General features: G+C 37.3%; 1 protein-coding gene across 2 annotated transcripts in view; it reads right to left on the bottom strand.

The window, feature by feature from the left end:
- Nucleotides 1–27,468, bottom strand: part of UBE3D (ubiquitin protein ligase E3D) — a 137,104-nt gene that overhangs the window by 83,875 nt on the left and 25,761 nt on the right. For both annotated transcript variants that reach the window (XM_037143798.2, XM_037143799.2), the window contains exons 5-8: nt 26,842–26,911; nt 19,221–19,290; nt 18,161–18,269; nt 15,168–15,331 (exon numbers count right to left, since the gene is read on the bottom strand). In XM_037143798.2, coding sequence (XP_036999693.2) covers nt 15,168–15,331; nt 18,161–18,269; nt 19,221–19,290; nt 26,842–26,911 — 413 coding nt within the window. The remainder of the gene's footprint in view (nt 1–15,167; nt 15,332–18,160; nt 18,270–19,220; nt 19,291–26,841; nt 26,912–27,468) is intronic.

Here is a 27,468-nt window from a genome sequence, read left to right as displayed (position 1 = left end):
TTTATTATAAAATACCCTGAATAGCAGTGCATTTATTTTACTTTCTTTTTTTAAATTTATTTAATTGTGGTTCAAGTACAGTTTTCTGTCTTTTACTCCCATCCCAGCCCCCCCCAGTGCTCCCCACCTCCCTCCCATTTCCACCCTCCTTAGTTGTTGTCTATGTGTCCTTTATACTTGTTCCTGTAAATCCTTCCCTTTTTTCCCTGAAATTTCCTCCCCTTTCCTCTCTGGTCACTGTCAGCCTCTCCACCATTATTTTGCTCCACAGGCAGTTGTTTTAGATGCTAGTCTGCAAATACTGAAACAAGAAACATATGGCAGACATAACCAAGGGTTTTAAGAAACCCTTAAAAAAAGACAGACTTTTTAAAATCCTCAGTCCACTATATCTTAGCTGTGCCTCACTGGGTAAGTAACCTCAGTTCCTGTAAAGGACAGTCACTAGGGCACTGCCCCACAGAGACGTTATGAGCATTCAATGATATAATCTATTAAAAAACTTAGCATATCTGAGGCATAAAAAAGTTCAATTAATAATAGTTACTTTATTAGATTGTTAAAACCACATTATTCTTAAAGATTTTAAAGAGAATGTTTATATTAAGCCTACAAAAAGCAAGAGTACATAGCTGCACAGTAAACAAAAACATTACCCAAAGGAAAAGTATAAAAGTGTCCACAGCGTCCAGTCTACAGTGTCCATATAAGCCTTATTCCAACCCAGAGACACTCTGACTCAGAAAACTCAACTATATCTCACCCACGTCCTTGGCTTTAATTATGGCCAATATGCAGATGACACACAAACTCACAATCCAGTCCCAATCTTTCATCTCAACTCCAAATCTATACATTAGCTTTTTATTTGTCACTTTCTCTTGAACAACTCAGAGGTACCTCACACTCAACATGTATAAAACAGAACCTCATGATCTTCCCTCAAAACTTGATCTTGTTAAACATGATTTATTCCAGTAAATACTGGTCCATTTCCAAAATACAATCAGTAACCAAACACCACATTATTACTAATGTAATTACTAATGTAATTATTACTAAGACACATCTTTCAAATGTGTCTCAGCAACCATCACCCGCTATAATCATTTCTCTTGGGCTTCTGCAATAGCTTCCTACCTGATCTACCTTATCCAACTGTTCTCTAGATGGCTTCGTGAATAACCCTTCTGCAGTATAAATTAAACCATCTCAATCTTCTCTCTAAATAAAACACGTAATAGATCCTTATTGTTCGCAGGATAAGCACAAAGACAAAACGCTTTAAAAATGTCCTTTAGGATCCTGAGTTGGTCTGGCTGCTCCCTAACGTATATGCCTGGTACTCACTCTCCAGAGCTCCCTTGGCCTTCTTTCCACCCTTTTTACTTGCTGGGCTCTCTCCCGCCTCGGGTCCTTTTGTATTGCTTTTTCTCTTGCCTAGGGACTCTTCACACAGCTCATTCTCTTCCTTCAGACATCAGTCAAACATCAATTCTTCCTGGAATCTTTTCCTAACCTGGTTGGTCTCTCCCTGTGATTTGCTCTCATAGTACCATGTGCCTCTTTGAAGTAGCACTCATCAGGCTGCAATTTTATATTTTTGGTCTTTCCCACTAGACTCTAATAAGGTCTATGATGCACAGCATCAGATCTCTTCTGTTCAATACTGTATTCTCAGCACCTATCACAGTATTATGCATTTAACAAGTATTGGTTGGATGGATATAGAAAAATCTTTAATACCTGAGGTTGAAAACTTTTTTATTTCATGTACAAATTCAACAGATTATTGAAATCTAGTCTCTATGAGTTGTCTAGTACCACTGAAAACACCTTTTCCCATTGCATGTAAATTAGCTATAAAACAGCTTTGTAGGAGGAATCCCGAGCTCTAGCTTCTCTCCACTTCACCCTGTGTAAAGCTGACAGGTTGCTGGGGCAACACCATCTTATGTGCAGTCACCATGGTAATAGAAAAAGATACCAAGGAAACAATCAGACTGCACGAGGAAAGGGATACTTGAAGCCATTCTATTTGAGGATGCTTAGCTTGGAAAAGAGAAAATCTAGGAGTGAGTGTCAGATTATTCCAATATTTGAAGAGCTCTCATGTTCAAGAGTCAGCCGATCACTTTTTGGTAGCTCTGGATGAGAATTTCTAGGAGGCAAATTTCCGCTTGATGAAAGGAAAACCATTCTAACAATTAGCACTATCTTAATATGATTGATTTTGTAAGTAGTAACTTTGCTGTCACCCTTGTGAATTCAAGCACAGCCCTGTGAAATGCTTAGCACGAGAACAGTGGTTCTCGAACTTTTGAAAAAGTCAGCTGTGGAATCCTTTCTCTAAACAAAAGCTTTCAAGGAGAACCTAATATATGAAACAGATAAATGGAAGCATGTCTGTGGGTACAAGGTTGTCCCCCTCGTGCATGCCCCATCCTTCCTTCATCCAATCCCCAACCCATCCCTCTTTTGTTCTCATAGGTCATAATTATACTGGTCTCACATTCTTTCATCACAAAGAAACCAGATTCTCCCCCCAAGAAAACACCCCACCCCTCAAGTAAATAATCCCAAGGGAGTAATTGCTCCTCACAGACAGTTTGCTTTGACTGGAATCTACAGGAAAAAGCTCACTTTTATTATATGTCATGGCTTTATTTCCTGTATTGCCTTTAATCATTATAAATGAATTTATGAATAGCATAGGAACTCCAAGTAAAATGTTTGCATTTACACCAGTGTACTAAGACAGTCTACTCGAGGAGGGATTTTAATCACCACTAACTAACGAAGTATGCGCTCAACTTGCTTCATAATGATGATCGGTCTCCAGATGAATGTATCTGGGCGATAATGTGGTACTAACAGACAAATACGTGAAAAGTGCTTTCCAAGGAAGCATTTTATTTTCCCGGAGACATCTGATTACTTTCCTGCATTTTTGATTAATTTCCTTTCAATGAATTTCTTTTCTAAGAAGCTAAGGCAATGGACTTCTGAAAAAAATTACACTAGTATTCTTAAATTCTCATATACCAAATCAGGTATGAGCATACTATAAATTAAAAGTTTCTGCTACTGATGTTACACATTAAGATGAATAATATTCACTGAATGTGGCATATGTAAGCAGTATATTTTGGGGAGTAATCAAAATGCTGACATGCCAAACTCTAGGGAAATTGCTCTTGGGGAAGAATATACACTTGTAGTGACATTGTCAGATATCCTAAAATTTTATGGTGAGGGGCTATATAACAAAAAAGCACTAAGTTTGGAATCATGACAACCTACTCTAAATCTCTATCACCAACTAACTAACTTTACTCATTTTTCTTATTGAGGCTCAGTTGCTCACTTATAAAATATAAGATTTGGACATTTATACCAAAAATTTAAGTTGATTGTACTCCGTAAAGTCAATGTCCCCAATTAAAGCACACTGACAATGTCACCCTGGGACTGCTTTGTGAGAAAGTAGAAGACATTTACTTGAGATGATTTCATAAAGTATTCTTTAGGGGTTGGTGACACCAATTCATTCATTCATTCTAGCAATCTATTCGTACACTATCTACGTAAGTTAACATGAAGTGTTTTAGAAGATTATGCAATTATCAAAAAACAAGTCTTGGATAGTCTGCTGGATATAAAATTAGCATAAATTAACATTTTGTTTTATGTTTTTAATCAATCAAAAGTACACATTCCTCCAAATCTCCTCAAAACCACCTAATTTTACTTCCAAAGTATTTCAGGCGATGAGTCTGCCTCATCGGAAACAGAACATCAAAATTAAGCAGAGTTTGGCAATGATTTCTTGGACACGACACCAAAAACACAGGCAACAAAAGTAAAAATAGACAAATGGAACTACATCAAACTTAAAATCTTTTGTGTACCAAGGTATCTAGTCAAGACTGTGGTGTAGGTAACCACAGCCTTCTTACACAACCACATTACAATTGCAACTAAACTACAGAACAACCTTTTTTCAGAACCACCAGAAGTTGAGCTGAATGGAAGTCCTGCAACTACAGAATTGAAGAAGAAATCACCCTGAGACTGGGGCAGAGATGCAGAACATGCTGCCCCCACACCCATGTGTGGTAGATAAAAATCAGGAAGGATGTCTCAGGAGCGAGGGGTCCCAGCCCCACTCCAGGCCCCCTAGACCAGGTTTCCAGTGCCGAGAAGGTAAGTCCCCACAACTTCTGACTGTAAAAACCAATGGGAATTGAGACTGTGAAGACAAAAACTGCTAGTCTCAGGCAGTTCCTTTTAACAGGCCCATACAAGGAATTACTTGGACTCATTTTTTCTGAGCTGTAGTGTGGGGCAGCAGATGGCTGGGGCTGGCAGAGGGCCAAGGACCTCTGCAGCATGGTTAGGCAAGTGCTGTGCCCTCTCACCACCTGAGCCAGCTGTGCTGCTCTTGCACAAGACCCTGAGTAACAGCCCTCTGAGTCCATGTGCAACCTGCTAGGCCAAGTGCTGTGTTGGCACCTGTGGATGCAGCTCTGGTTCCTGGAGCAGCAAAGGCCCAGGGCTCCAGTGGAAGCTGCAAGACTGAGCCTTGCCTCTGAAGCTAGGGTCACATCTGAAATGTAAGGGGGTTTGCATAACACATACAGGGAGGAACTGAAGTGTCTGATATCAGGGTGAGAGCTGGGGTACACATTTCTCCCAGACAGAAGTGCTGGCAGAGGCCATTATTTCTTTTCTGAGCCCTCCCCTGACAGAGCCACAGAGCCCCCAGTGGGGACCATATTGCCATCAACTTGGCTCACACTGTTTTCCTCACCCTGGTGATTCCCTGAGACTCCACTCCACCCGATTTTGGGCTCACCCAGGCTGTTTCCAGTGGCTTTTCCATACAAATGGCTTGTCTTGGCTCATGCTTCAGATATTCCTAAATTTTCTCAAACAAGTAGCATCTAGCCTCAGTGAACCTTATACTTCTTGTTAAGTGGACCCAAGCCTGGCATCATAAGCAGCTAACCTTGGTTCATCACCTGACCTTGCTGGGGCACCTCCAAGTATAGCACAAATAGCAGCCATCTGCAGATCACTTTGTAACTTATGCTTGGGTGGTCCCAAGCAGAATACAGGTAGTGGGAGACCTTGACCTGCACCTCCTTGAAGGTTCCAGAGATGGTATGCCCACTGGACAGCTACAGACCACATCAGAGCATCAACACCCAACCACTTCCACATGCAACACATTCAAGGGCTAAACTCAGCAGGCACCAGAGCCCTGCTGAAATAAGTCCTGCTCTTATAAGTCCCTGTAGAGTGGGTTCCTGCGTAGCAGATCTTCCACAGTGGTTGGAGGTTGGTGGTCAGTAGTCACAGCCAGTTCTTGTAGCTTATTGGCCTGGGTAAATCCCTCCTATTTACCTACCAATGGCAACCAAGTCTCAACTACAAAAGAAGGCTGTACCCAGCCCACACAGTGGGCACACCTGGAGTATCCAGCTTGGGTGATAAGGGAGGATATGCCACTGGACCCTAAAGGACACCTACCACATTAGGCCACACTAACAAGACAGGGAATCACAGTTCTACCTAATACATAGAAACAAACACAGGGAGACTGCCAAAATGAGGAGACAAAGAAACATGGCCCAAATAAAAGAACAGAACAAAACTCCAAAAAAGAACTAAACAAAACGGAGACAAGTGATCTACTTAATACAGAGTTGAAAACCCTGGTTACAAGGATGCTCAATGAAGTTAAGGAAAGAGCAGATGAATTCAGAGAGAATTTAAACAACTTGAAAAAAGTACATGGAAACCATAAAAAAGAACCAGTCAGAAATGAAGGATACAGTGACTGAAATGAAGAACTGTTTACAGAAAATCAACAGTAGAATGAATAAAGCCAAGAATCAAATCAGCAACTTCAAATATAAGGAAGCAAAAAATACCCAAACGGAACAGCAAGAAGAAAAAAGAATCCAGAATAGTGAGGACAGTGTGAGGAGCTTCTAGGACACTCTCAAGCATTCCAACATTCACATCATGGGGCTGCAAGAAGAGGAGAGAGAGAAAGAAATTGAAAATCTACTTGGAAAAATCACGACAGAAAACTTCCCTAACCTGTGAAAAGAAATATACATATAAGTTCAGGAAGTGCAGGAAGTTCCAAATAAGATGAACCCGAAAAGGCCCATGCCATGACGCATAAGTAAAATGTCAAAGGTAAATACAAAGAGAGAATCTTAAAAGCAGCAAGAGAAAAACACTTACAAGTGAGTTCCCGAGAGATTGTCAATTGGTTTCTCAAAAGAAACTTTGCAGGTGAGAAGGGATTGACAAAAAATATTCAAAGTGATGAAAAGCAAGGACCTACAACCAAAATTACTCTACCCAGCAAAACTAACATTTAGAATCAAAGGACAGATAAAGAGCTTCCGAGACAAGAAAAAGCTAAAGGAGTTCATCACCACCAAACCAGTATTATATGAAATGTTAAAGTGTCCTCTTTAAGGAGAAAGTAAAAAATATGAAAATAAAATGGCTATATATATATATCACTAAGTGAATCTAAAAAACAAAATAAATGAACAAGCAGAGCAGAAACAGGATCACAGACATGGAAAATGTTTTGATGGTTGCCAGATGGGAGGAGGTTGGGGGGTATGAGTGTGAAAGGTGAAGGGATTAAAAAAGAACAAATTGGTAGTTTCAGAATAGTTATGGGGATGTAAAGTACAGAATAGGAAAATAGTAGCCAAAGAATATATATGCATGACTGAGGGACATAGACAATAGTGTGGGGATTGCTTGAGGGAGTGTGTGTGTGTGTGTGTGTGTGTGTGTGTGTGTGTGTGGTTTTGGATGGAGGAAGGCAAAGGGAGAAAAAACTGGAACAACTCTAATAGCATAAACAATAAAATATAATACAAATAAAAATATTGCATGCAAAAATACAATAAACAGTGAAAAAGAAGGCTACAGCATGAAAAAAATCTCTATATATACACTTGTAGACCATATACCTAACAAAGGATTAATATAATACGAGGTCTGTCCAGAAAGTACCCTGCCATGTAACATGAAAAATAGAGACATTTACTGAAAAGGATACAAGATACAAGAAAGATTGTACATAGGACATGGATGCCTCAGTCCCCTTCTAAGGAGGCACCCTGGACCTCACACAGTTCTCTCAGCATCTCTTCCACTGTTCAAAACATTCTGCAAAACCCTTTATTGGAATTGTCATCTGTTGCCTTATTGTATTTTCCTAAGTTTCATCAACAGTCTGAAATCTATTCTCTTTCAAAGATAACTTTAGTTTTGGGATAAGCCAGAAGTTGTAGGGCATGAAATCTATACTGTAGGGGGTGCTCAGTCAACTGGGTAATTTGATGTTTCACCAAAAAACTCTACATGAGACGTGATGCATAAATAGGCACTTTGCTGTGACGAAGCTGCCAATCACCATTACCCATAGGTGCAGCTGTTTGTCATATTGCATCTCTCAACTGCTGAAGAACATTGACATAGTTCTGTTTACTAATTATTTGGCCTGGAGGGTTGTCCATCATGAGGTGGACAACACCTTCTCATCAAAAAACAGTTAACATGGTCTTGATCTTGCTGTGACTTTGCCACATCTTCTTTGGGTGTGGAGAACCAGGTGACTTCCATGGGGACAATTGGGCCTTTGTTTCTGGATCATAGCCATAGACCCACAATTCATCTCCAGTTATGAGCTTCTTGATGAAATCTGGTTCTTTGGTAGTGGTTTGCATCAAGTCATTGGCAACTGCAGCACAATGTTCCTTCTGCTCTGGTAGCAGATGCAGTGGAACAAATTTTGCCACAATACATTTCCTGCCAAGATCCTAAGTCAAAATCTCAGACTCAGTAATTTTTGGAATCTTCAGATCAGCTTCTAGTTCTCGAAATGCCAGTTATGGGTCTTTGTTCATTGCAGCCCATGCTTGTTCAACATTATCAGGTGTTCTGCTTGCTGTAGGTTCCAGAACACGGATCACTTTCAACAGATTCTCAACCATCTTTGAAGCATTTGTACCACACTCTTATCTGTGCTGCACTCATTGCATCATTCATGAAAGTCTTCTGAATCATCTGATTAGCTTCCATGGAAGAATGTTCAAGCTTAATGCAAAATCTGATGCAGTTTTGCTGCTCTACTCACTCAATCGTTTTGAATGTGAGGGCCACACACACAGTACACATGTTCACTCAATGGCATCTACTGCCCCCATTGACTAGTAGAGTGAAGTTGTCATTCTTCATGCATGTGCATTCCAGTCCTCTCTCCTTGGATGCCAGGTTAAAAAGATGTAGTGCAAACCGCTCTTGTCACATTTACAATGGCTGGACTTTTTCTGGACTCTCTCTCTCTCTCTCTCTCTCTCTCTCTATATATATATATATATATATATATATATACACACACATATACACACACACACAAACATATATGTGTGTGTATATAATTAAAAAGGTAGCCAATCTTGTCACATGCTACAACATGGATGAACTTAAGGACATTTTGCTAAGCAAAATAAGCCAGTCATGAAAAAACAAATACTATATAATTCCACTTATGAGAAATATCTAAAAAGTCAATGTTATAAACTGCATTATGTCCCTATAAAATTCATATGTTACATATAAATAGAGGTAGGACTGTAATCCCCAATGAGACTGTATTTGAAGATAGGTTCTTTAATGAAGTACTTAAGTTAAATGAAGTCATAAGAATGGAACCCTAATCTGATAAGACTGCTGTCTTTATCAGAAGAGAAAGAGACATAAGACTCTCTCTCCTCCCCAATATGAGCAAAGACAGGCCTTGTGAGGTTACAGCAAGAAGGCAGCCATCTGTAAGTCAGGAAGAAATCAATCCTGACAGAGCCTTGATCTTGGACTTCTAGCCTCGAGAATTCTGAGAAAACAAACTTCTGTTAATGTTTAGGCTATCCTGTCCATATTTTGGCAGCCCCACCAGCCTAAAGCAGTTGAACTCATAAAAACAAAAAATAGAATGGTGCCTAAGACAGACTGGGGAAAGTGGGAAAGAAGAGTTGTATTTAATGAGTACAGTTTCAGATTTGCAAGATGAAAAAGTTCTGGAGATCTTTTACAACAACATAAATATAATTAACATTGCTGAACTGTAGACTTAAAAAATGGTTAAGATGGTAAATTTTATGTTAATGCAGTTTTTACCACAATAAACAGAATTTAAATTTTCATGCTAAAATGAATAAAAGAGATACAACTTCATAAATAAAAACAACCACTAACACTACTTTATACATATGAAATATATATGGATGTGGTTTATGAGGTCTGTCTGGAAAAAGTCCAGCCGTTGTTAATATAACGAGAATGGTTTGCGCCACAATGATGCAACCTGGCAGCCAAGGAGAGTGGACTGGAATGTGCATGTGTGAATAATGATGACTTCACTGTACTAGTCAGTAGGGGTGATTGACACCATTGAGTGAGCATGTGTACTGTGTGGCCATCACATTCAAAATTACTAAGCAAGTAGAGCAATGAATTTGCATCACATTTTGCATGTAGCTTGAACATTCCTCCATGAAAATTATTTGGATGATTCAGAAGGTACAGCTATGGGCAACTGATGACTGACAGCTTCATCATGACAATGATGTGACACCCATAGATCATGTCTCATGCAGTTTTTTGATGAAACATCAAATCACCCAGGCTCCCTACAGCCCAGGTTTGCCCCGCTGCAACTTCTGGCTTTTCCCAAAACTAAAATCACCTTTGAAAAAGAAAAGATTTCAGACAATTGATGAGATTCAGGAAAATACAAAGGGGCAGCTGATGGTGACTGAGAGAACTGTGTGAGGTCCTAAGGTGTCTACTTTGGAGGGGACTGCAGTGTCATTGTCCTATGTACAATGTTTCTTGTATCTTGTATCTTCTTCAATAAATGTCTATATTTTTTCACATTACATGGCTGGATACCTTCTGGACATACCTCATATATTTGTTTTTATTTTATTAGAAAAAGCAATAATAATGACTGTCTCAAGGCAAAAATACCACTTCTATTTTAGAAGCAATACTTACCTATATATAGTCAACAGAGAGAAACCCAGTTAGTTTTATAAAAGAGAATCTCAAAATTCCATGAAAATTAGGTGTAAATATAACATATCAACATTTCCTCCCTCAATATATTTTGCAAAAAATGCTAATAATAGTAGAACACAGATTAGTTTTTCTGAGTTCAAATTCTCTGGATTCTTTAATTGGCTATGTTTTGAAAAACATGGGAAGAACAACCTGCAAAATACCAGAACACGTGTAACTTATGCAATGAAAAGAATTCAATTTAGCTTTAAAAAAACACTTATTTACACTTAATGACTACATTCCCCTAAGTACTCTTTTAATAATATGAGAACAAAAACAGTGATTCCTATCGAATTCATCATTTAATAAAAATAAGTCTATTCTTCATATTTCCCTAAAAAAAGTATAACAACAAATGTTTACATTATATTTTTTAGCAAAGTGAACATGTAGGTTATAGAGATTTTGGCTCTTATTTTTCCAAATAAGATTTATCTTATTTGTTGGCCTAAATACAATTTCAAAGAAAGTAATGGCTATGACACCCTGAAGGATAAGATAGACACGGCTTGATTTTAGGAGATAATGTAAATCAGGTTCTCTCTACTTTGGCCTTATTGTCATTTTGGGCTGGATAATTCTTTGTTGTAGGGGCTCTCCAATGCATTGTATAATAATTAAGAGCTTCCATGGCTTTACCTACTAGATGTTATTAGTCCCCTCCCCAAATTGTGACAACCAGAAAAAGTCTGAAGACATTGCCAATGTCCCCTCAGTGAAAATTTGGCCCCCCGACCCTGATCCAGGAAATGAGGCCACAGGTGAATTGATGAGTTAGCAGAATTAAGCTGCAGAAGTTAACTTAAACTCGAAAGCTAAAAAGTTAATATTTAGTATCTGAACTCTGATATGCAAACTAAAGAATGTGAGTTGTAGGATAATTGTGGGCGAGGGGAAGTGAGATTAAAAAATAGACCTCAAAATGTTAAGAAATGTGTGTCTATTGCTTGAAAGAAAACACATTCTTAAAATATTACTCACTACTTTTTTGTGTGTGCTCAAGGAAATAAAGCCATAGTTACATTTGCTATTTTCCTCTTTTAGACTGCCATCTGGCAATCCATATTTCCACTAGAAAAAATTCTTGCCAATCGGACTAAAATAGTTAATGCACCATCCCATGTGCCAAAAATATGCCAGGAAGTCTACGGTTTGCTCAGTCATGGCCCAAAAGAAAGAAACTAACTTCCTTAGAAAACAAAAGTAAATAACTCACAGGATTCTTACACAACTTGGCAAAACTCCCTTTCTACCTTTGAGGGGCACGGAGTCATGCAGTAGAGGAAGAAAAGCACAACAAAAGTAGTTATATAAAATAGGCAAACTAAAGTAATCAAACTCCTTTCCTGGATGTCAACTTCTCCCCAAGACATATGGAGTTAAAAAATTCCAATAATCAATGTCAGAGGAGCACAACCTATAACAGTCGTATTTCCTATGTCGCAGCAATCTGTTAGGAATGAATGAGCCAGTGGGACAGGCTCATTCCTGTAACACTCCCCAAGAAAGGCAGAGTAAAGATTCTTCATAATAATGAACACAAGGTTCACCACCATAACTGAATCTACTACCACTTGCTTTTTCTTAAAACCCAAAAGCTGTCAAAAGACATACTGGCACATCCAGATGAGTACAGCCTTTGTGTTCTCTTGCACAAATCCACAAAGGCAGGCCGTGGTAACAAGAACACACAGTCTCGAATAGATGAATAGTAATTATCAAACACAAAGATAAGCAGAAAAACATGTACAGTTCATTAAACAAATGTTTTGTTAACTGTAAACATAAATTGTATGTTCTGAGTAGTTCTACAAGAACCCACCTAGATGTAGTAATGAGCAAGACAGGCAAGGGCCTGGCTCACACGGACTTTACACACTAGTGTAGGAATTCTAGTAGGAATTGAAGTCATCAACCACTGGGAAAAGCAACACTGTGAAGCACCAAACCCAACATCTCTTTTCAGAAAGAGGCATCAACACCCAGGAGAAAGTTAGTAGGGAAAACAGAAGACTTTAAGTAAAATTATTACTCTCATAAATACTGAGAGACTATTACATCTGTAAAAAAAAGAACATACTATGACATAAAGAAAAATTTGAAAAAAAAACACTTATGTTTAGATGCATCCGTATAAAATCTTAGAAAACCAAAGCTAAAGAGAAAATTCTAAAGGTTTTCAGAGACAAAAAAAAATGGGTAAAACGCGTTTTCTTATATTTAAGGACCGACTACAGCCCAAGTTTAGATAAACTATTAAAGAGTATACTTTTTCAAATCAAACAATGGAATGAAGGATATTCATTGAATGAAAAAAACTGCAAAAAGCTACATACAATAAAATATTACTTGGAAATATTTTCAAACATAGAATAACCCATAAATATGTTTATGGAGATAGACTTACACAGTATAAATATAAACTAATTTGTGGTCATAATCCATAGTGGAAGTAAGATATAAGCAAAGGGGTGGTAGGGCTTTGCCTTGGTCTTTCTTTAAGAAGAAACATCCACCATCAACAGATTACAAATCATCTCAACACAGGGGAGCTAGTACGCAAGGCGGGGAGTGAGACAGGAGATGTGAAACCCACTGAAGAGTCTTTTCTTGTTCTGGAGAAGAGTATGAATACTAAAAAAAAATAACCAAGTATGTAAGTTAAACATCCAAGGTTAACCACTAAAAATCACTTTGAAGTAGATAATATTTATTTCCAAATCATCAGAGGAAAGAAATGACACAGAGAAGGCAACCAATGTAAAAGACAGCAGACTAACGTCAACTATATCAATAAACACAATAAATATGAATTAACTAAGCACGCTGTTAAAAGTCAGACTCTCACACCGGAGTTCCAAATGTCCAGCCACACGCACTGTACAAGGTATGGGGTAACAAGACATACACCTATAATAAGATGGCGCACGACAGCTGAAAATACAGAAGTGGAAAGAGATATAACAATCAATTAAAATAAGAAAGTAAATATAGCAATATTAACAAATTACAATTAAAGGAAAATGTCAAATATCTCTTATTTTTAAAATATGCAATTAGTCAAGTTGTCATGTAACAAATCTTAATATATCTAATAACAGAGCTTCAGAATACAGGGGTGGACAAAAGTAGGTTTACAGATGTGAGTACACAAAATAGAGTTTATTCTTATATTATTATTTATTATTATATCACTCCCCACATGGGTAACTGTAGGCCCACTTTTCCCACTCCATATATAATGCAAAAACTGATATCAAAACCAGAAGAAAATGATTTTTCCACAATTATAGTGAGATTTAACACACCCTTCTGAAAAATTCACATTTTAATAAAAAAGATGAATATAAAAGGTTTTAATAAACTTGACATACAGACGTACATATATACCCACACTAGTCAAAAGAGAGTATAACCAATGAACAGCTTACAAGTTTACTATGTATTAGAACATACACGTACAGACACACCGGCTCAGCAAAGTCCGCAAAGCATCAAACACACATAAGCCATGTTCTCAGTGAAAACGAGGACATTCCAGTGAGCCTATTTCATTTAGACTGGCATAAGATGGGCAAAAATGTAAACGGCACTTGGGGTGAGGGTTCAGGGAAATGGGCACTTATAGAAGCTTCAGGTGGGAATATAAATTTGTAATGTCTTTTTGCAAATCAATTTGATATCTATCAAAATTTGTAATGTCAAACCCTTAGACTCAGCAATTCTACTTCTAGAAATCTTTATTGTAAGAACAGTACACTAATCACACAGCAAATGCACAACATACGCAGTGCAGTTTAAAAAGTAACAACCCAAGTATCTATTAACAGAAAAATGATTAAATTATTTACAGTACATCCATTTCATAGAATGCCAGGCACCAGCATGGATAAATCTCCAAGACACAATTTTTTAAGTGCAAAAAACCACATGTATCACTCAAATTATGGTAAAATACAAGATAATACAACAGGAGTAGAAGAATAGGAAGCTTGCTTTTTACTTCTGGAAAGAGAAATAACAGAGAACTTCTATATTTTACTTCATGTTTGTCTCTATTGTTTGAATATTTTATGAATTATACTGCTTGCATAATTCAGAAAAGACAAGACAAGCAATAATTTCAAAAAACTTCTTATTTATTTCCCAGAAAAAGTGTGGGACTTTCTGTTCCTAGTACAAATTTGATCAAACCCATTTTAAGAGTACTGGACGAGTATAAACTTCCAATCTGTTTAATTAAGAACACTTTCTATTTCCCCTGCTGGAATGTTCTTCCCTCAGATATGGCTCATTCCCTAACTTCCTTCAAGTATTCTAAGTATCATCTTAATCTGAGGAACCATCTTTGACTTTTCAAGATAAAATGACAATACTCCTACCCCCATAACACCTCTCCCCAACTTCCTCACCCAGCTTTCTATCCCACTCAGTGTTATATTAACTTCCGTGCCTCAGTGTCCTTACATCTAAGTATCTAAGTGGGGGCGATAACAGTACCTACCCCACAGAAGTGCTGTCAGGTTTAAATGAGCTAGAAACCCTTAGTTGGTTGGTGCTGTGCTCACAGTAACAGTCACATCAGTCTTTGATTTTTTTCATCTCTTGTTTATAATCTGTCTTCCCCCCTGTTCGAATGACAACCTCAGGAGGCAGAAACTATGTTTTGTTTACTATTGTACTCCGAAAGCCTAGAAGTGCTTATCAGTAAATATTCATAGTTGTTGAGTCTGATTTAGTACTGTAGCCATATGTACAGACAGCTGAGATGACAAGAAAAAGACCAATTGTTTTCAGTCAGAACAAGCTTTCTGCACATTAGCATGAATCATCTGTAATAATTCAACCTACTTTGAAAGCATAACACTTAGGAGCACGACTCCAGGAGGCTTTAAGTAGGTAAGGGGTACAGTGCCATTTCATTCATTAATTTCAGAACACCAACATGGTAAAAGAAACTACAACACAACATGTAATGAGAAAACAAAAGCACAACTTACATTTCATTCCTGTTTTTGATGCATGGCTGGTAGAGGACCTTGACAGCATTCCAAGCAGAGCCGAAGTCTGCCTTCCACACCTCTTCCAGCAAGGGAAACTTTTTGACACTTTTGGAATTTCCCGAAGATTCAACCACCAAACTGTCTGAGTTTAAAAGCCAAAGCTAAAGATATGGAGAGAAAAGGTCAAGTGTAAGGATATCATCACTCAAAAAACCTGCAAAAACAAATATACAACTATGAAAATATCAGAAAAATATATAAGAAAATCATGTATATAATTTTTAAGGAAGGTAAATCCAAGTATAACCTCAGTAGATCAGTCGACATGATAAAGTGTTTAAAAAAAGGCAATCAACTGGAAAGTATTTAATACATCTGTAACAAAGTTAGTATCTATAATGTATAGCACCCCTAGAAAAACAGCCCAATAGAAACACAGACAAATAATGAAAAGAAGTGATAAACATATAAAAATGCTGTTATAGCTAGTAATAAGAAAATGCAAAATGTGTGTCCACCCTTTTTCACTCACCAGATTGGCAAATACAAAAAGATTGATAGCCCCCAGTTCAGAAGAGGACCTTGGATGGGTATTCTCTTCCACTGCTGGCTGAAGAGTGTCTGGAGCCTTGGATGCATGTGATTCAGCGGGGACTACTCTCAGGAGAAAGGGACTAAGGTAAGCAGGATAAGGCAGACCAAGAAGTGAGGCAAGGGTACGAACTCAGCTGGAGTCTGGATCGGCCCAGTCCCAGAGGGAACTCAAACCTACATATTGCTCCATTTTGAAAGACAGGCAACCCCAGTTTTTTGTACCTCAGGATCAGATCATTTGTGGTGGGATGCCAGGCCAGGGTGGGGGTCAGCAGAAGACAGGAAACCCCCTGGTCAAGCATCTGTTAGGTTAGGGCAAGTCTCTGGAGAAGAGAGCAGCTGCGAGCCACTAGCAGCCAACACTCTCGGCGGCTGGGAAAGGGGAACACTGGCCAAGGAGAGGGGATCCGGCTGGGGTACACGCATGTCTACTACAAGGGGCTAGCACAACTCTTTTGGAAGATGACACTTATCAGCATTTAAAAAACTCAAATCATAATGCTGTCAACCCTCATGATAAACTATCGAGTTACATAAGCATGTTCAAGAGAAATGTTAATCACATGATTCGGGTTTTCTTTTCTTTTCTTTTTTTTTTTTTACAAACTGGCAAATACCTGTGGGTATGCACATTGTATACAGATAGGGAAAAGGTTCATACATCAGACTGTTAATAATGTTTACCTTCAAACAGTACGATATAGCAGGACAAGAGGGGACACACTGGGGGAATGAGCACTTCTTTTATGTTCTTCATGTTGTCTGAATGTGTTTCCAGAATGTATTAGTTTTATAAAAGAACAAATTTTAAAAAATTGAATATATATTACAATAGGTCTACAAAGTTCCCACTCATGATTTTTAAGTTGAAAACCTGGCAGTAAAAAAAATTAAAATTGATTTCAGACTATGACTATAAGTTATACTTAGTATCAACTTCATTCAGAAAATAGTTTGGCTTTTGACAAAAATTATCTGGAATTACAGAAGCATGGGGCTGCCATAGTGAATGACCAGCTACAAAGACACACATAATAATAATCTCAACCCCATCACTCCTTTTGACTGCCTTGTTTCCATGTTACCTTTTGAGTTCCTTGAAGGCATTTTTGTTTTACCTTGAGCACCTGGAACAGTGCCTTTCAATCACCTAGTGCTCAATATATGCTTACTGGGGGAAAAAAACAGGTAAGAGGCAGAGAAGAGACTTGGGCCCTGATTCTTGGATTTTCACATAAATGTCCCAAATTCTTTTCTGCAGAACAGTATTTTTAACAGAAGCAGTATAATATTAGATGCTTGTGATACATGTAGGAGATGATTCTGGCAACTGCCAGAGCCTCTTCTCCAAAACTTGGCACTACTTCTTAAAACATCAGTGTGGAAATGAGGATCTCGAAGAGACAGCTGCACTCCCATGCTCACTGCAGTGCTACTTACAAAAGCCACGGTGTAGGAACAATCTGAATGTCCATCGGGGAACAGATAAAGAGAATGGGGCACATGTCAGTAAGGGAATATTATCCAGTCTTAAAAAAGAAGGAAATCTTTTAATATGCAACCAAATGGATGAACCTGGAGGCCATTATGCTACGTGAAACAAGCCAGATGCAGAAGGACAACTACTGCATGATGCCATTTATACAAGGAATCTCAAATAGTCTAACTAACAGAAGGAGAGAGTAGGATGGTTGTTACGAGGGGTTGGGAGAGGGAAAAATGAGATGCTATCAGAGAGTATAAAGTTTCAGTTGGGCAAAGTGAGTAAGTTCTGGAGATCTGCTGCCCAGTACCATGCCTATAATGAACAATACTGTGCTGTGCACTTCAAAATCTGTGAAGCCAGTGGGTTCTTTGTGAAGTGTTCTCACCACAGAACAAACAGAAAATACATAGTGCATCAAATAGAAAAAAGTGAGAGATGGACTGAGTGAAAGACTTTCTTCTGTGGCATGAGCTTCTACAGAGCAGGTTTTATTTCTGTCTCTCTCCCTAGCACCTAGCACATCGAGGCACTGGATCATTTGTTATTAAATTAAGGGAGTTTGATTCTCGAATTAAACTGACATTAAAAATTCATTTTTTGATCAATTGTTTTCTAGACCTGAGAATTAAGTAAAAAAAGAATGACAGCCCAGGCTGGTGTGGCTGCCTGCCTGCAAACCAAAGGGTCGCTGGTTTGATGCCTGGATTTCAGGCCAGGTCCCCAGTTGGGGACCTGCGAGAAGCAACCACATGTTGATGTTTCTCTTGCTCTCTTTCTCCCTCCTTTCTCCTCTCCCTAAAAATAAATAAATAAAATCTTAAAAAAAAAAAAAAAGAATGACAAAACCTAAAAAATGTATGAGACCCTGGATCACTAGGGTGACAAAAAGCTAGGTGAAATAATTTCTTACCAAGATGTACGTTTTGCCGTCATGACCTTGAATAATGAATCTAAAAGTGCTTCTGGCAGAGGAGAGTTCCGTCAGACACTGGGCGATAATGCTCTGCACAAACTGAGACCTGTTTGAATAGAAATCAATTTTCACAATGTGCCCCTCATAATAACTCTAACTGGCAAGATGAGCCAAAAATACCCACAGGGCACCTAAAAGGCAGAGGCCAGTGCATGCCAGACTCTTCTATGTGCTGCCCATTCCTTTGCAATCTGCGCTCATGTGGATTTTAATGTATTTTAGTCATTTGTGTTTGCTCTAGTCTTCTTGTATCCTGTTTTCCAATCCTTAATACATTTTCCACCCTAACCTATCTGAATAAAAAATTGTATGTTAGAAAAATCAATATTTCTTCTATGCCGAGACACATTAAACAGCGAACCAGTAAGTTTTCACTGTTTTAAGTTTTAAAAGGTAAGATGTGTCTTCCCAAATATTAGATAGTATTATCTTTAATATTTCCATTTGCCTCCCCTCAAAGTATCAGATCTTAGCTACAGAATCAAAATACTTATAGGAGAATAAAGGTCAAAGTTGTATTCAGAATGCCATAATTTGACACATCAATAATGAACTAAAAGACATACTATAGTTAACTTTTGTTTGCAAACTAAACAGATTCAAACAAAGGACACACTAATGGATTTAGTGCCTAAGTATCATTTCTTTTAAAAACACAGGAGTTATTTTAACACTTACCCATGTTTCAAATTTTTAATTAAATTACAACCAGAAATAATTATTCAAAAACCTTTTCATGATCAGATCATAAGACCTCGAATATTGGGCACATAGAAAGAAGCACAAAAATTTTTGCAAATTAGATTTATATGAGCATATTTGTCTATGACATTATGTAAGCAAACCATAAATAAATCCTCAAATATTTTACACGTGTGGTTTGGTCTAATTAACCTTTCCAAATAAAGGAAGGTATAAATAAAAATCAACTCCCAAATAATTAATTGTACCTATCTTTTCATACATTGAAATTACAGAATATAATTTTTTATTGTACCTTGGTATGATGGGAAAATTTCTCTCAGATGGCTGAATAATAATCTCTGTCATATAAAACTTAATTGTTTCTAGAAAGAAAAAATAGAAATTTTAAAATCTCTGCAATACACTAACATTTTTGTTGAGGGCATGTTGGTCCCAAACTATGACAGTCAAACTAAACAGTCAATATGGTAAAATTAACACTCAGTATAAGATTTTTTAAGAAAATGACTTGGTTTAAAAAGACGAAGCATTGATGACTACAGGGAACAGCCCTGAGACTCCAGAGAGCTTGCTGTCACTTCGGAAGAGCATGCCCTAAGAGAATCTGATGCAGCAAGACTCTACTCACACACAGGGAAGGTTATAAAAATTAGTCACATCACAGCCACAGCCTATTATCTAGAAAGTATTCATTCGGCTGCCTCATTTCTACAGAATAGCCATAAATCTTGAAGTCACTGAAAAGGACTTTTTAATCATGGTACCACAAAGCCTATGCACAGACGTGGTGAACCTCACATTAGTGTTTACCCCCGAATTTCACTAAGTCAGTAACTGTCCGATTCCCACTAAATTTGGTTCTCTGATTACTTAGTTACAGAAAAATTTAAACAGTAAAATAAATATCTAATAGTAATAAAAATAAAACAACCACTTTGAATTAAAAAAAAATCCATGAAAAATGTTTACTCTCACTGGTAATGAAGAAAATACAAATTAAAATAAGATTTTTTTAGCATCAAATAAATAAAACAACTTCAACAACAAGGTGCAGCACTGATGAACACAGAGAAATGGACACACACTCACATACTGCTGTCGGAACTGAAAAACGACAGATTTCTGGAGAGCCATCTGGCAAAGGCGTACAAATGTGTATGTATTTTGATACCATAAGAATTTACCTCAAAGAAACACTCATAGATATCCACAAAAACTTATCTATAAAGATGTTTATAACAGTATTAGTAGAAAATACTGAAAACAAATTAAATATCTAAAAATTGAGGATGGTTGGGTTAAATGAGCAACTATACATTTATGGATGAGAATCTGATGCAGTCATTAAAAATAGTGTACTCAATAATTTTTGTTTTAATAAGGTGGAAGTTGTTCCTAGTAGATTTTCCAAAAATGTTTGCAACTGCCCAACATAGCAGAGTAAAAGGCAAAAAGAAAATAGTTTAACAGATTATTGTATATTTAGAGTCATGATGATGGATTTATCTATCTCTCTTTGAAGTTCAATTTTTCAGTTTACTATTTTGAAATCATATTATTGGATGCAGAATTGAAACTTTTCACATTATAAAGTAATCCCTAGCTTGTTTTATTCTAGCTTATTGTTAAAATAATTTAATTCTATAATTTTAATCCCACAAGGTATTATTATTGCTGTTTTCTACAGTTACTATTAATTAAGTGTCGCCCACATGTTTTCTTTACCAATTTCTTTACCAGTCGTGTTTGAACTTAGACCTTCTATCTGGGTCCATTTTCTTCTGATATTGATACACAGGCAGAATTTTTTCACTAAGAAACCATAGAGACGAATTATCTGTTTTCGTCTGTCAGAAAATATATTTCTTTGTTCTGATTCTTCCACATATGGACTTTTTTACCTGGGTTAACAGTGTTGGGCCTTCGTGCACACTGACACCGTCATTCCTCCACCTTCCTTCAGTGTTGATCCTTTCAAGGTGATCGGTCATTTTTCTTTGGCTGCTTTTAAGATTTTCTTTTTGCTTTTTATTTTTCTGCAGTATGACTTTGTGTCTAGCTGCAGAAGATTTGATATGATTTTCCTTCTTTGGGTTTCATTTAATTAGAAATCATCGACATGGCTGGTGTAGCTCAGTGGATTGAGTGCGGGCCTGTGGACCACACAACTGTGGTTCGATTCCCAGTCAGGGCACATGCCTGGGCTGCAGGCCAGTTCCCAGCAGGGGACCCATGAGAGGCAACCATACATTGGTATTTCTCTCCCTCTCTCCTTCCCTTCCCTTCCCCTCTAAAGATAAGTAAATAAAATCTTAAAAAAAAAAAAGAAATCATTGGACCTCTTAAATCTGCAGATTGTGGTTTTCCATCACTTTTCTAAAATTCTCTGCAATTATTTCTTCATATATTGCCTATGCTCCATTCACTTCTCCTATAAAAGTCTGGTTAAACATATGTTAGATCTTCTCAGTGTATGTTTTATGTTTCTTACCCTCTCTTACATATTTTTTTGCCTTCTTTTCTCTCTCGCTGGATTACAGCTAATTTTGCTCATCCATCTTCTGTTCATTAATGCCTTCTCCAAATTGTACCTAGTCTGCTGTTAAACTACCCACTGAATTTTACATTTCAATGATATATCTTAAAGATTCTACTGTCAATCTTTTCCAAATGTTATAGTTTCCTTTTCCTTTCAATATATTCAAACCTGCTACTTATACTGTTAAATACAGTAAGAATGGTTGTTTTATAGTTTGTATCTGATAATTCCAGTAACAGAAGTCTCTCTATTGTTTCCTGCTTCTGTTAGTTTTTACTGATGGAAGTCTAGTCGACTTGTTTGCTTATATGGTGAACACTGCACTTGAAAAATTCTTTGTGGGAATAATGAGTTTTACATGAAGATCCTTTCCTCCAGAAGTGATGTGCATTTGATTTTGCCAGGTACATGGTGTTATGTCTAGTACGAGACAGAATAGCCAAGACCTGAAATTCCCTAAAGCCCCAAAAGATTGCTACTTGTCTGTGATTCCTACAGGGCTGGCCCACTTTTTATTCACCTTCACCATAAAGGTTTGGTCCTGTATGGTCTTACATTTTTGTGTAGTCACTTACTAGGTTCTCATCCAGTGTAGTCTGTGAATTCTGTCCTTACTTCCCAAAGCAATCTAAATGAAAGTTCTAATTTCAGAGAATGGGCAAAATGCAAGGAAAAGGTGACTTCAATTTTGTGCTAAACTCTTCAAGTTTCCTTCATTCATTCCTGTGGATTCCAATTACCATCTGGTATCTTTCTTAGCCTGAAGAACTTTCCCAGGCATTTTTTTTGTAGAGAAGATTTTCTAGTAATGTATTACTTCAACCTGTTTACATGAAAATGTTCTAATTTTGCCTTCCCTTTTGAAGGATAGTTTTGCTGTATATAGAATTGTTAGCTGACAGTTGTTCCTCCTCCCCCAGCATTTTGAATATCTCATTTTAGTGTCTCTGGCTGTCACCATTTCTATGTCAGCCTCAGTTGTATCATGAAATCCCTGTATGTGATGTTTTGTTTTGCTCTTGCTACTTTGAACATTCTCTTTTCATCTTTAGCTTTTATCAGTTTGGCTACAATGTGCCTGGGTGAAGCATTCTTTCTTGTTTATCCTATTTGAGATTTATTGCAATAATTGGATTTGAAAGTTAATATTTCCACAAATTTGCCAAGATTTCAGCCATTTTTTTCTACAAAATTTTTCCTGACCTTTGTTTTTCTCCTCCCCTTCTAAGACTCCAATTATACATGGATTGAAAAACAATATTGTCTCACAAATTTCTGAGGTTCTGTGCATCGTGATTCAGACTTTTTTTCCCTGTTCTTTGGGTTGGTTAATTTCTATTAACCTACTTCAATGACTTTTTTTTCTTCTGTCATCTTAAATATGTGACTTAGCTATTCTAATGAATTCTTTATAGTTACCGCCCTTTTCAGCTCTACAATTATCAACTGGTCCTTTCTTTTAAGTTTCCAATTGGTTGAGATTTGCCATTAGTTCACCCAAGAATCTTTTTAAATTGCTTGTCATATTTATAATAGCTGCTCAATACTTCTGTCTGCTAAATCTGATATTTGTGCTTACTCAGCACTGTTCACTGAGTTCTGTTTTTTCCTCGCATATGAATCACTCTATTCTACCTGTTTGCGTGCCTAAAATTTCTGGGTGGAAGTAAGACATCATATGTAACACACTGTATTTTGTTACTGTCTTTTGTTCTTTTAAAGGTTGTTCTTTTACAGATATAGCAGTCAATTAACTGGCCTGAACTCAAACTGTGAAATACGTTTTTCCATAGTGTGGAGCCCCTAATGGCTCTGCTCATTTTTATTTTGTTTGGCCTGGTTCCCCAGAGACTATTTACTGTACCTGCATAGTTAAACTGTCAGAAAATTTGGGAAGAAGTTCTGCTCAACTACCTCAAGCCAGTGAGGCTTCCTCCACCTTGTGCTGCTCAAGTTACGTGTGCACTGAAGGACGCAATCTAAGGCACAGCAAATTTGCAGGTCCCCCCAAGCTTTTAGTTCTTATGGGACTCCCTGGCATCTATTGTGTGCATGTATACTTTAGCAGCTAGAGTTGTGTGAAGAAGTAAACTTCTCAACCTGTCTATGGCCCTATTGCTCCCAAATTTTTCTTCTTTAATTTCTAATTTTTCCTTTATCTACCTTGAACCAAAATTACCGCCTGTAAATACTAAAGCTGTGAGTTTTTCCTGTGCAACTTGGGGCAGAGAGGATGACAGTGCCCCAAAGCATCAGGGCACAAATTTGTCTTTATAAGCAAAAGCAGTAGCAGTTTTTCAAAACTAATCACTTCTCAAATCATCGCTTCATTTGGGTCTTCCAGTGGTTGTTCACAATTTTTGGAACTTGTACAGTCTTGTACTTGTTTTCTACAGAATGAAACTGTCCCTTTTCTTTGTGCTACCGTTTTTGGAAGTGGGGTCCTGCTAACTTACTTGTAGGGTAGGTGTGAATGTAGCACGCCTACATCACCTCACACAGACTCAACACATACCAACCTTCTAATATACTTCTGTATTACAGCATAAAAAATTTTAGCTTCATGAATATTCAGTGCTTGCATTACTGTGACCATGACACTGTGGCAACGTTTCCTTCTTGTTCAGTCTTCTGTTTTCCTGCAGTGCATAACTGCTTTCTCTTTCATGTATTTAGTTTTCCAAACAATGTTCGTTAATTCTTCCTATACGGTGAAGTGATTTGTCTCGAGATTATCTGTTCCATGTGGTCAAACAACTAAAAAAATGTATCAGTTTCACCTGACATGTGAAAGTGTGTTTGCCGCAAGCCCTCTGCCCTGGACTCCATCCAGACTGTTATTCTCCAGGCCTGCAGTACATCTCTCACCCGAGACACCCTCATCTTGATCTCCTGCGTGGAATGATGTGTTTCCCAAATTCCATGTCTTTTCTCTTGAAGTTAAATCCCTTGTTTTGGTGCTAAATATCCTATGCCAGATTCCTAAGGAAAAAATACCTTTGCAATCTATATTTTAAAATCTTGTTTTTTTTTCAGAATTTGTATTTCTCAACTTGATTGATGGTTTGTCTGTGTGTAGAATCCTGGGTTGAAAATCTTTTTCCTTTTAAATTATGAAGGTGTTGCTTCATTGTCTTTTAGCTTTCCATACTGCTATTATGTTCGCTGCCATTCTAATTTCTAATCCTTTGTCCACTACCAGTTTTTTTTTTCTCTCTTTGCTGTTCAGAAATTACTCAATGGTGTGACTTTGAGTAGCCCCTCTACCATTCCTTCATTAATTACACTTAACACTTAGTGGGCTTTTCTATGGACAAACATAAGCCATAGCTCTGGAAAGTAACCTTATAATGTGTTTTTGGTATTTTTATTATTTGATAATTTCCCACATCGGACTGTCTCTATTCTCTCTAGAATTACTATTATCTACCTGTTGGGTGTTCTGAAAGGCTCACTTCATTTTATTCATTGAATATATACTACTAGATTCCCATCACATGCCAGATACTGTTTCAAGTGCTGAGGTTACAGTGATAAATGAGGTAAGACAGTATTCGTGTTCTCAGGAAACTCACATGATGATGTTTTTTAAATACTTTCTCTCCCAATTTTCAGTCTCTGTTGATTGGTTCTGATTTCTAAGTTAATTCCTTAATTTTATCTTCTGGTGCTTTGATTAGTTTTTTTAAGCCACTACATCTTTAACTCTACATTCTCTGAATTATGAAGGTAGTATTATTTCATCCTCCAAAAACATTTATTATCCTTGTTTGTTTTAAGATTTTCTTCTCTTTTACATAAAATTAGTTTATTCTAGGTACCTTTACTATGCTTACTTAATTAGTTATTTGATTTGGTCTCTTTCCTGTTGGAGTTTCTCTCAAGTATTTATTGATTCTAAGCAATCCATATTCAAGTGTAAGGTAATAAAATGCTAAGAGGAAGCTTTTGGGTGTAGGTAGAAGGCTTGGTGACTGTAGGAGGGTTGAATGTAAGCTCATTTTTGTTGAATGACCCTTAAGAATCAGTGCCTGCAAATCTCTTCTCTGGTTGGTACTTGTCCGTTGTTCCAAAAAAAAAGTGGGGGGAAGGGATTTTCTAATCTCCTAGGTGGAGAGTATGAGCAAGTTGCAAGTGGAGGAGGAGAGTCCGGAGTCTCAGAGCTCCGTACACACACTTTCAACTCCTGCTTCCAGTCCTTTGTCTCAGACTGACTTCCCTGTTCTTGCTGCCCCCAGACTGTCACCAGTTCTGGGGCTCTATAGTGAATACTGGCTCACTCCTCACTCAAACGATCCTCTGCAGATACCTAGGCTACCGCCCCCCTCACACTGGCAAGTTCTTTCCCATGTGTGTCTCTTTAAAGCTTTGGGGGAACAATTGCTTACACCTCTTGTTTACATCGCTGTTGTCTCCGTTCTGTTTCTCTTTGTCTCTGCAGATGTGTATCTTTTTCATTCCTTAACAGATTTTTTTGGCTAACTTCAGGGTGGAGTGAAAAGAATATAAAAAATTAATTCAGTTGAATTTTCTAAGTTGTAGCTTAAAGGGCTTGCTTTCATTCTCCAAAAATAACATTGAGAATAGCATCCTTTACTGCTGCTCATTCTCCCTTTTCTGTTCACTGTGAGGAAGTAAGTACTTACAAGATTCTGACAATTGGAAAAAAAGACCAACAAAAAATATCCTTAAGTACAATAGTTTCCCTTAAATCACATCTTCTAATTAATTATATTAAAAACAACTATTCATCACCCACAAAGCTAACACAGCATGTTGTAGCTCTCTAGATATATTTAAACTATGTCTTCAAATAGTGATACAGTTTAATTATTGGGATGTTCTTTGTTACATTTTAAAATAAACTTTCTATAATTAACTTTATTGGGAAGAAGAGCAAGGAACAGAGTACAAAACTCAGAAAGCGTTTTCTTCTATTTTAACAGGTTCTCTCCCACTCCTGGCCCCACGGTGCAGCCCCGGGGCAGAGGGCGGCCAAGAAAAGCAACTTTTCCATCATCTCTGGCAACAAACTCTTCTGACGGAGCAGGTGTATTCAGAAAAAAGCTCTAATCTTCAAGATAGACACAAGTATATATAAAAAAGTTTATATAATTGCTTTATATCTACAGAGAATATGAAATATTAAAAATGACCCAACATCTTAATGTTTAAAACTCAACACCATGTACTTATAAAGGTCAAAATACACAAAGTTCTTAGCATATTGGATGATGCTAGTTGACTTCTATTTAAAAAACTATCAATTCTATAACATATATTAGTCATCTAAGTTTCACATGTATTCCTATAAAATCTCCTTCTATTTGTTTTATATTTTAACAAAAAGGAAATCATTTTGGTTTTTTCTTACCTGACGACATGGTCTCTCCCACCATTACCTTGCAACGCTTACAAATTACTTTGGTATTTGCCTTTGGTTTCTGTAGAACAGAAAAAATGTCATTTAAATGTCATTCGGCTTTTCTTTAAAGGAATATATAATTTTAACATAGTCTCTAGGGCATACATTGAACTTTACATTTTATTTTGCGCTCTCCTAAATACTAGGAATCCATTTAGCTTGTATGCATAATTCACATGCACAGACACAATTTTTTTCAAGTCCAAAGACAGAATAATGAACAGACTGATTTTTTTCCAAACCTAGCCACTTCTGGACAATCTTCATGTTGTCAAATTATTTGAACAAGAAGCACCTTACATTGTTAAAAAAAAAAAAACCCTCCAAACATCTTAACCATTTAGAATTGGCAGATGGTGGGCAACTAAGGCAGAGAGATAGGTCACTTATTCCGACCCACGTGTCTAAAAACAGAAGAACCCGAACTTGAACTCATTATTTTGACTCCCAGCCCGGTGTAATTTATGTAAAAGTAATCTATAATTTATAAGCACCCATCAGAAGTTAAAAATATCTAACCTCTTCATATAATTTTATTTTTTTCATTTAAGATATGCATTGTAACAGGGAAGATGG

Source organism: Artibeus jamaicensis, unplaced genomic scaffold (assembly GCF_021234435.1).
Source record: "Artibeus jamaicensis isolate MK-2021 breed Jamaican fruit bat unplaced genomic scaffold, CSHL_Jam_final contig_387, whole genome shotgun sequence".
In the NCBI taxonomy this organism is placed as follows: domain Eukaryota; kingdom Metazoa; phylum Chordata; class Mammalia; order Chiroptera; family Phyllostomidae; genus Artibeus; species Artibeus jamaicensis.
The sequence above is the reverse complement of the archived record's forward strand: the minus strand, read 5'-3'. Positions and strand labels throughout refer to the sequence as shown.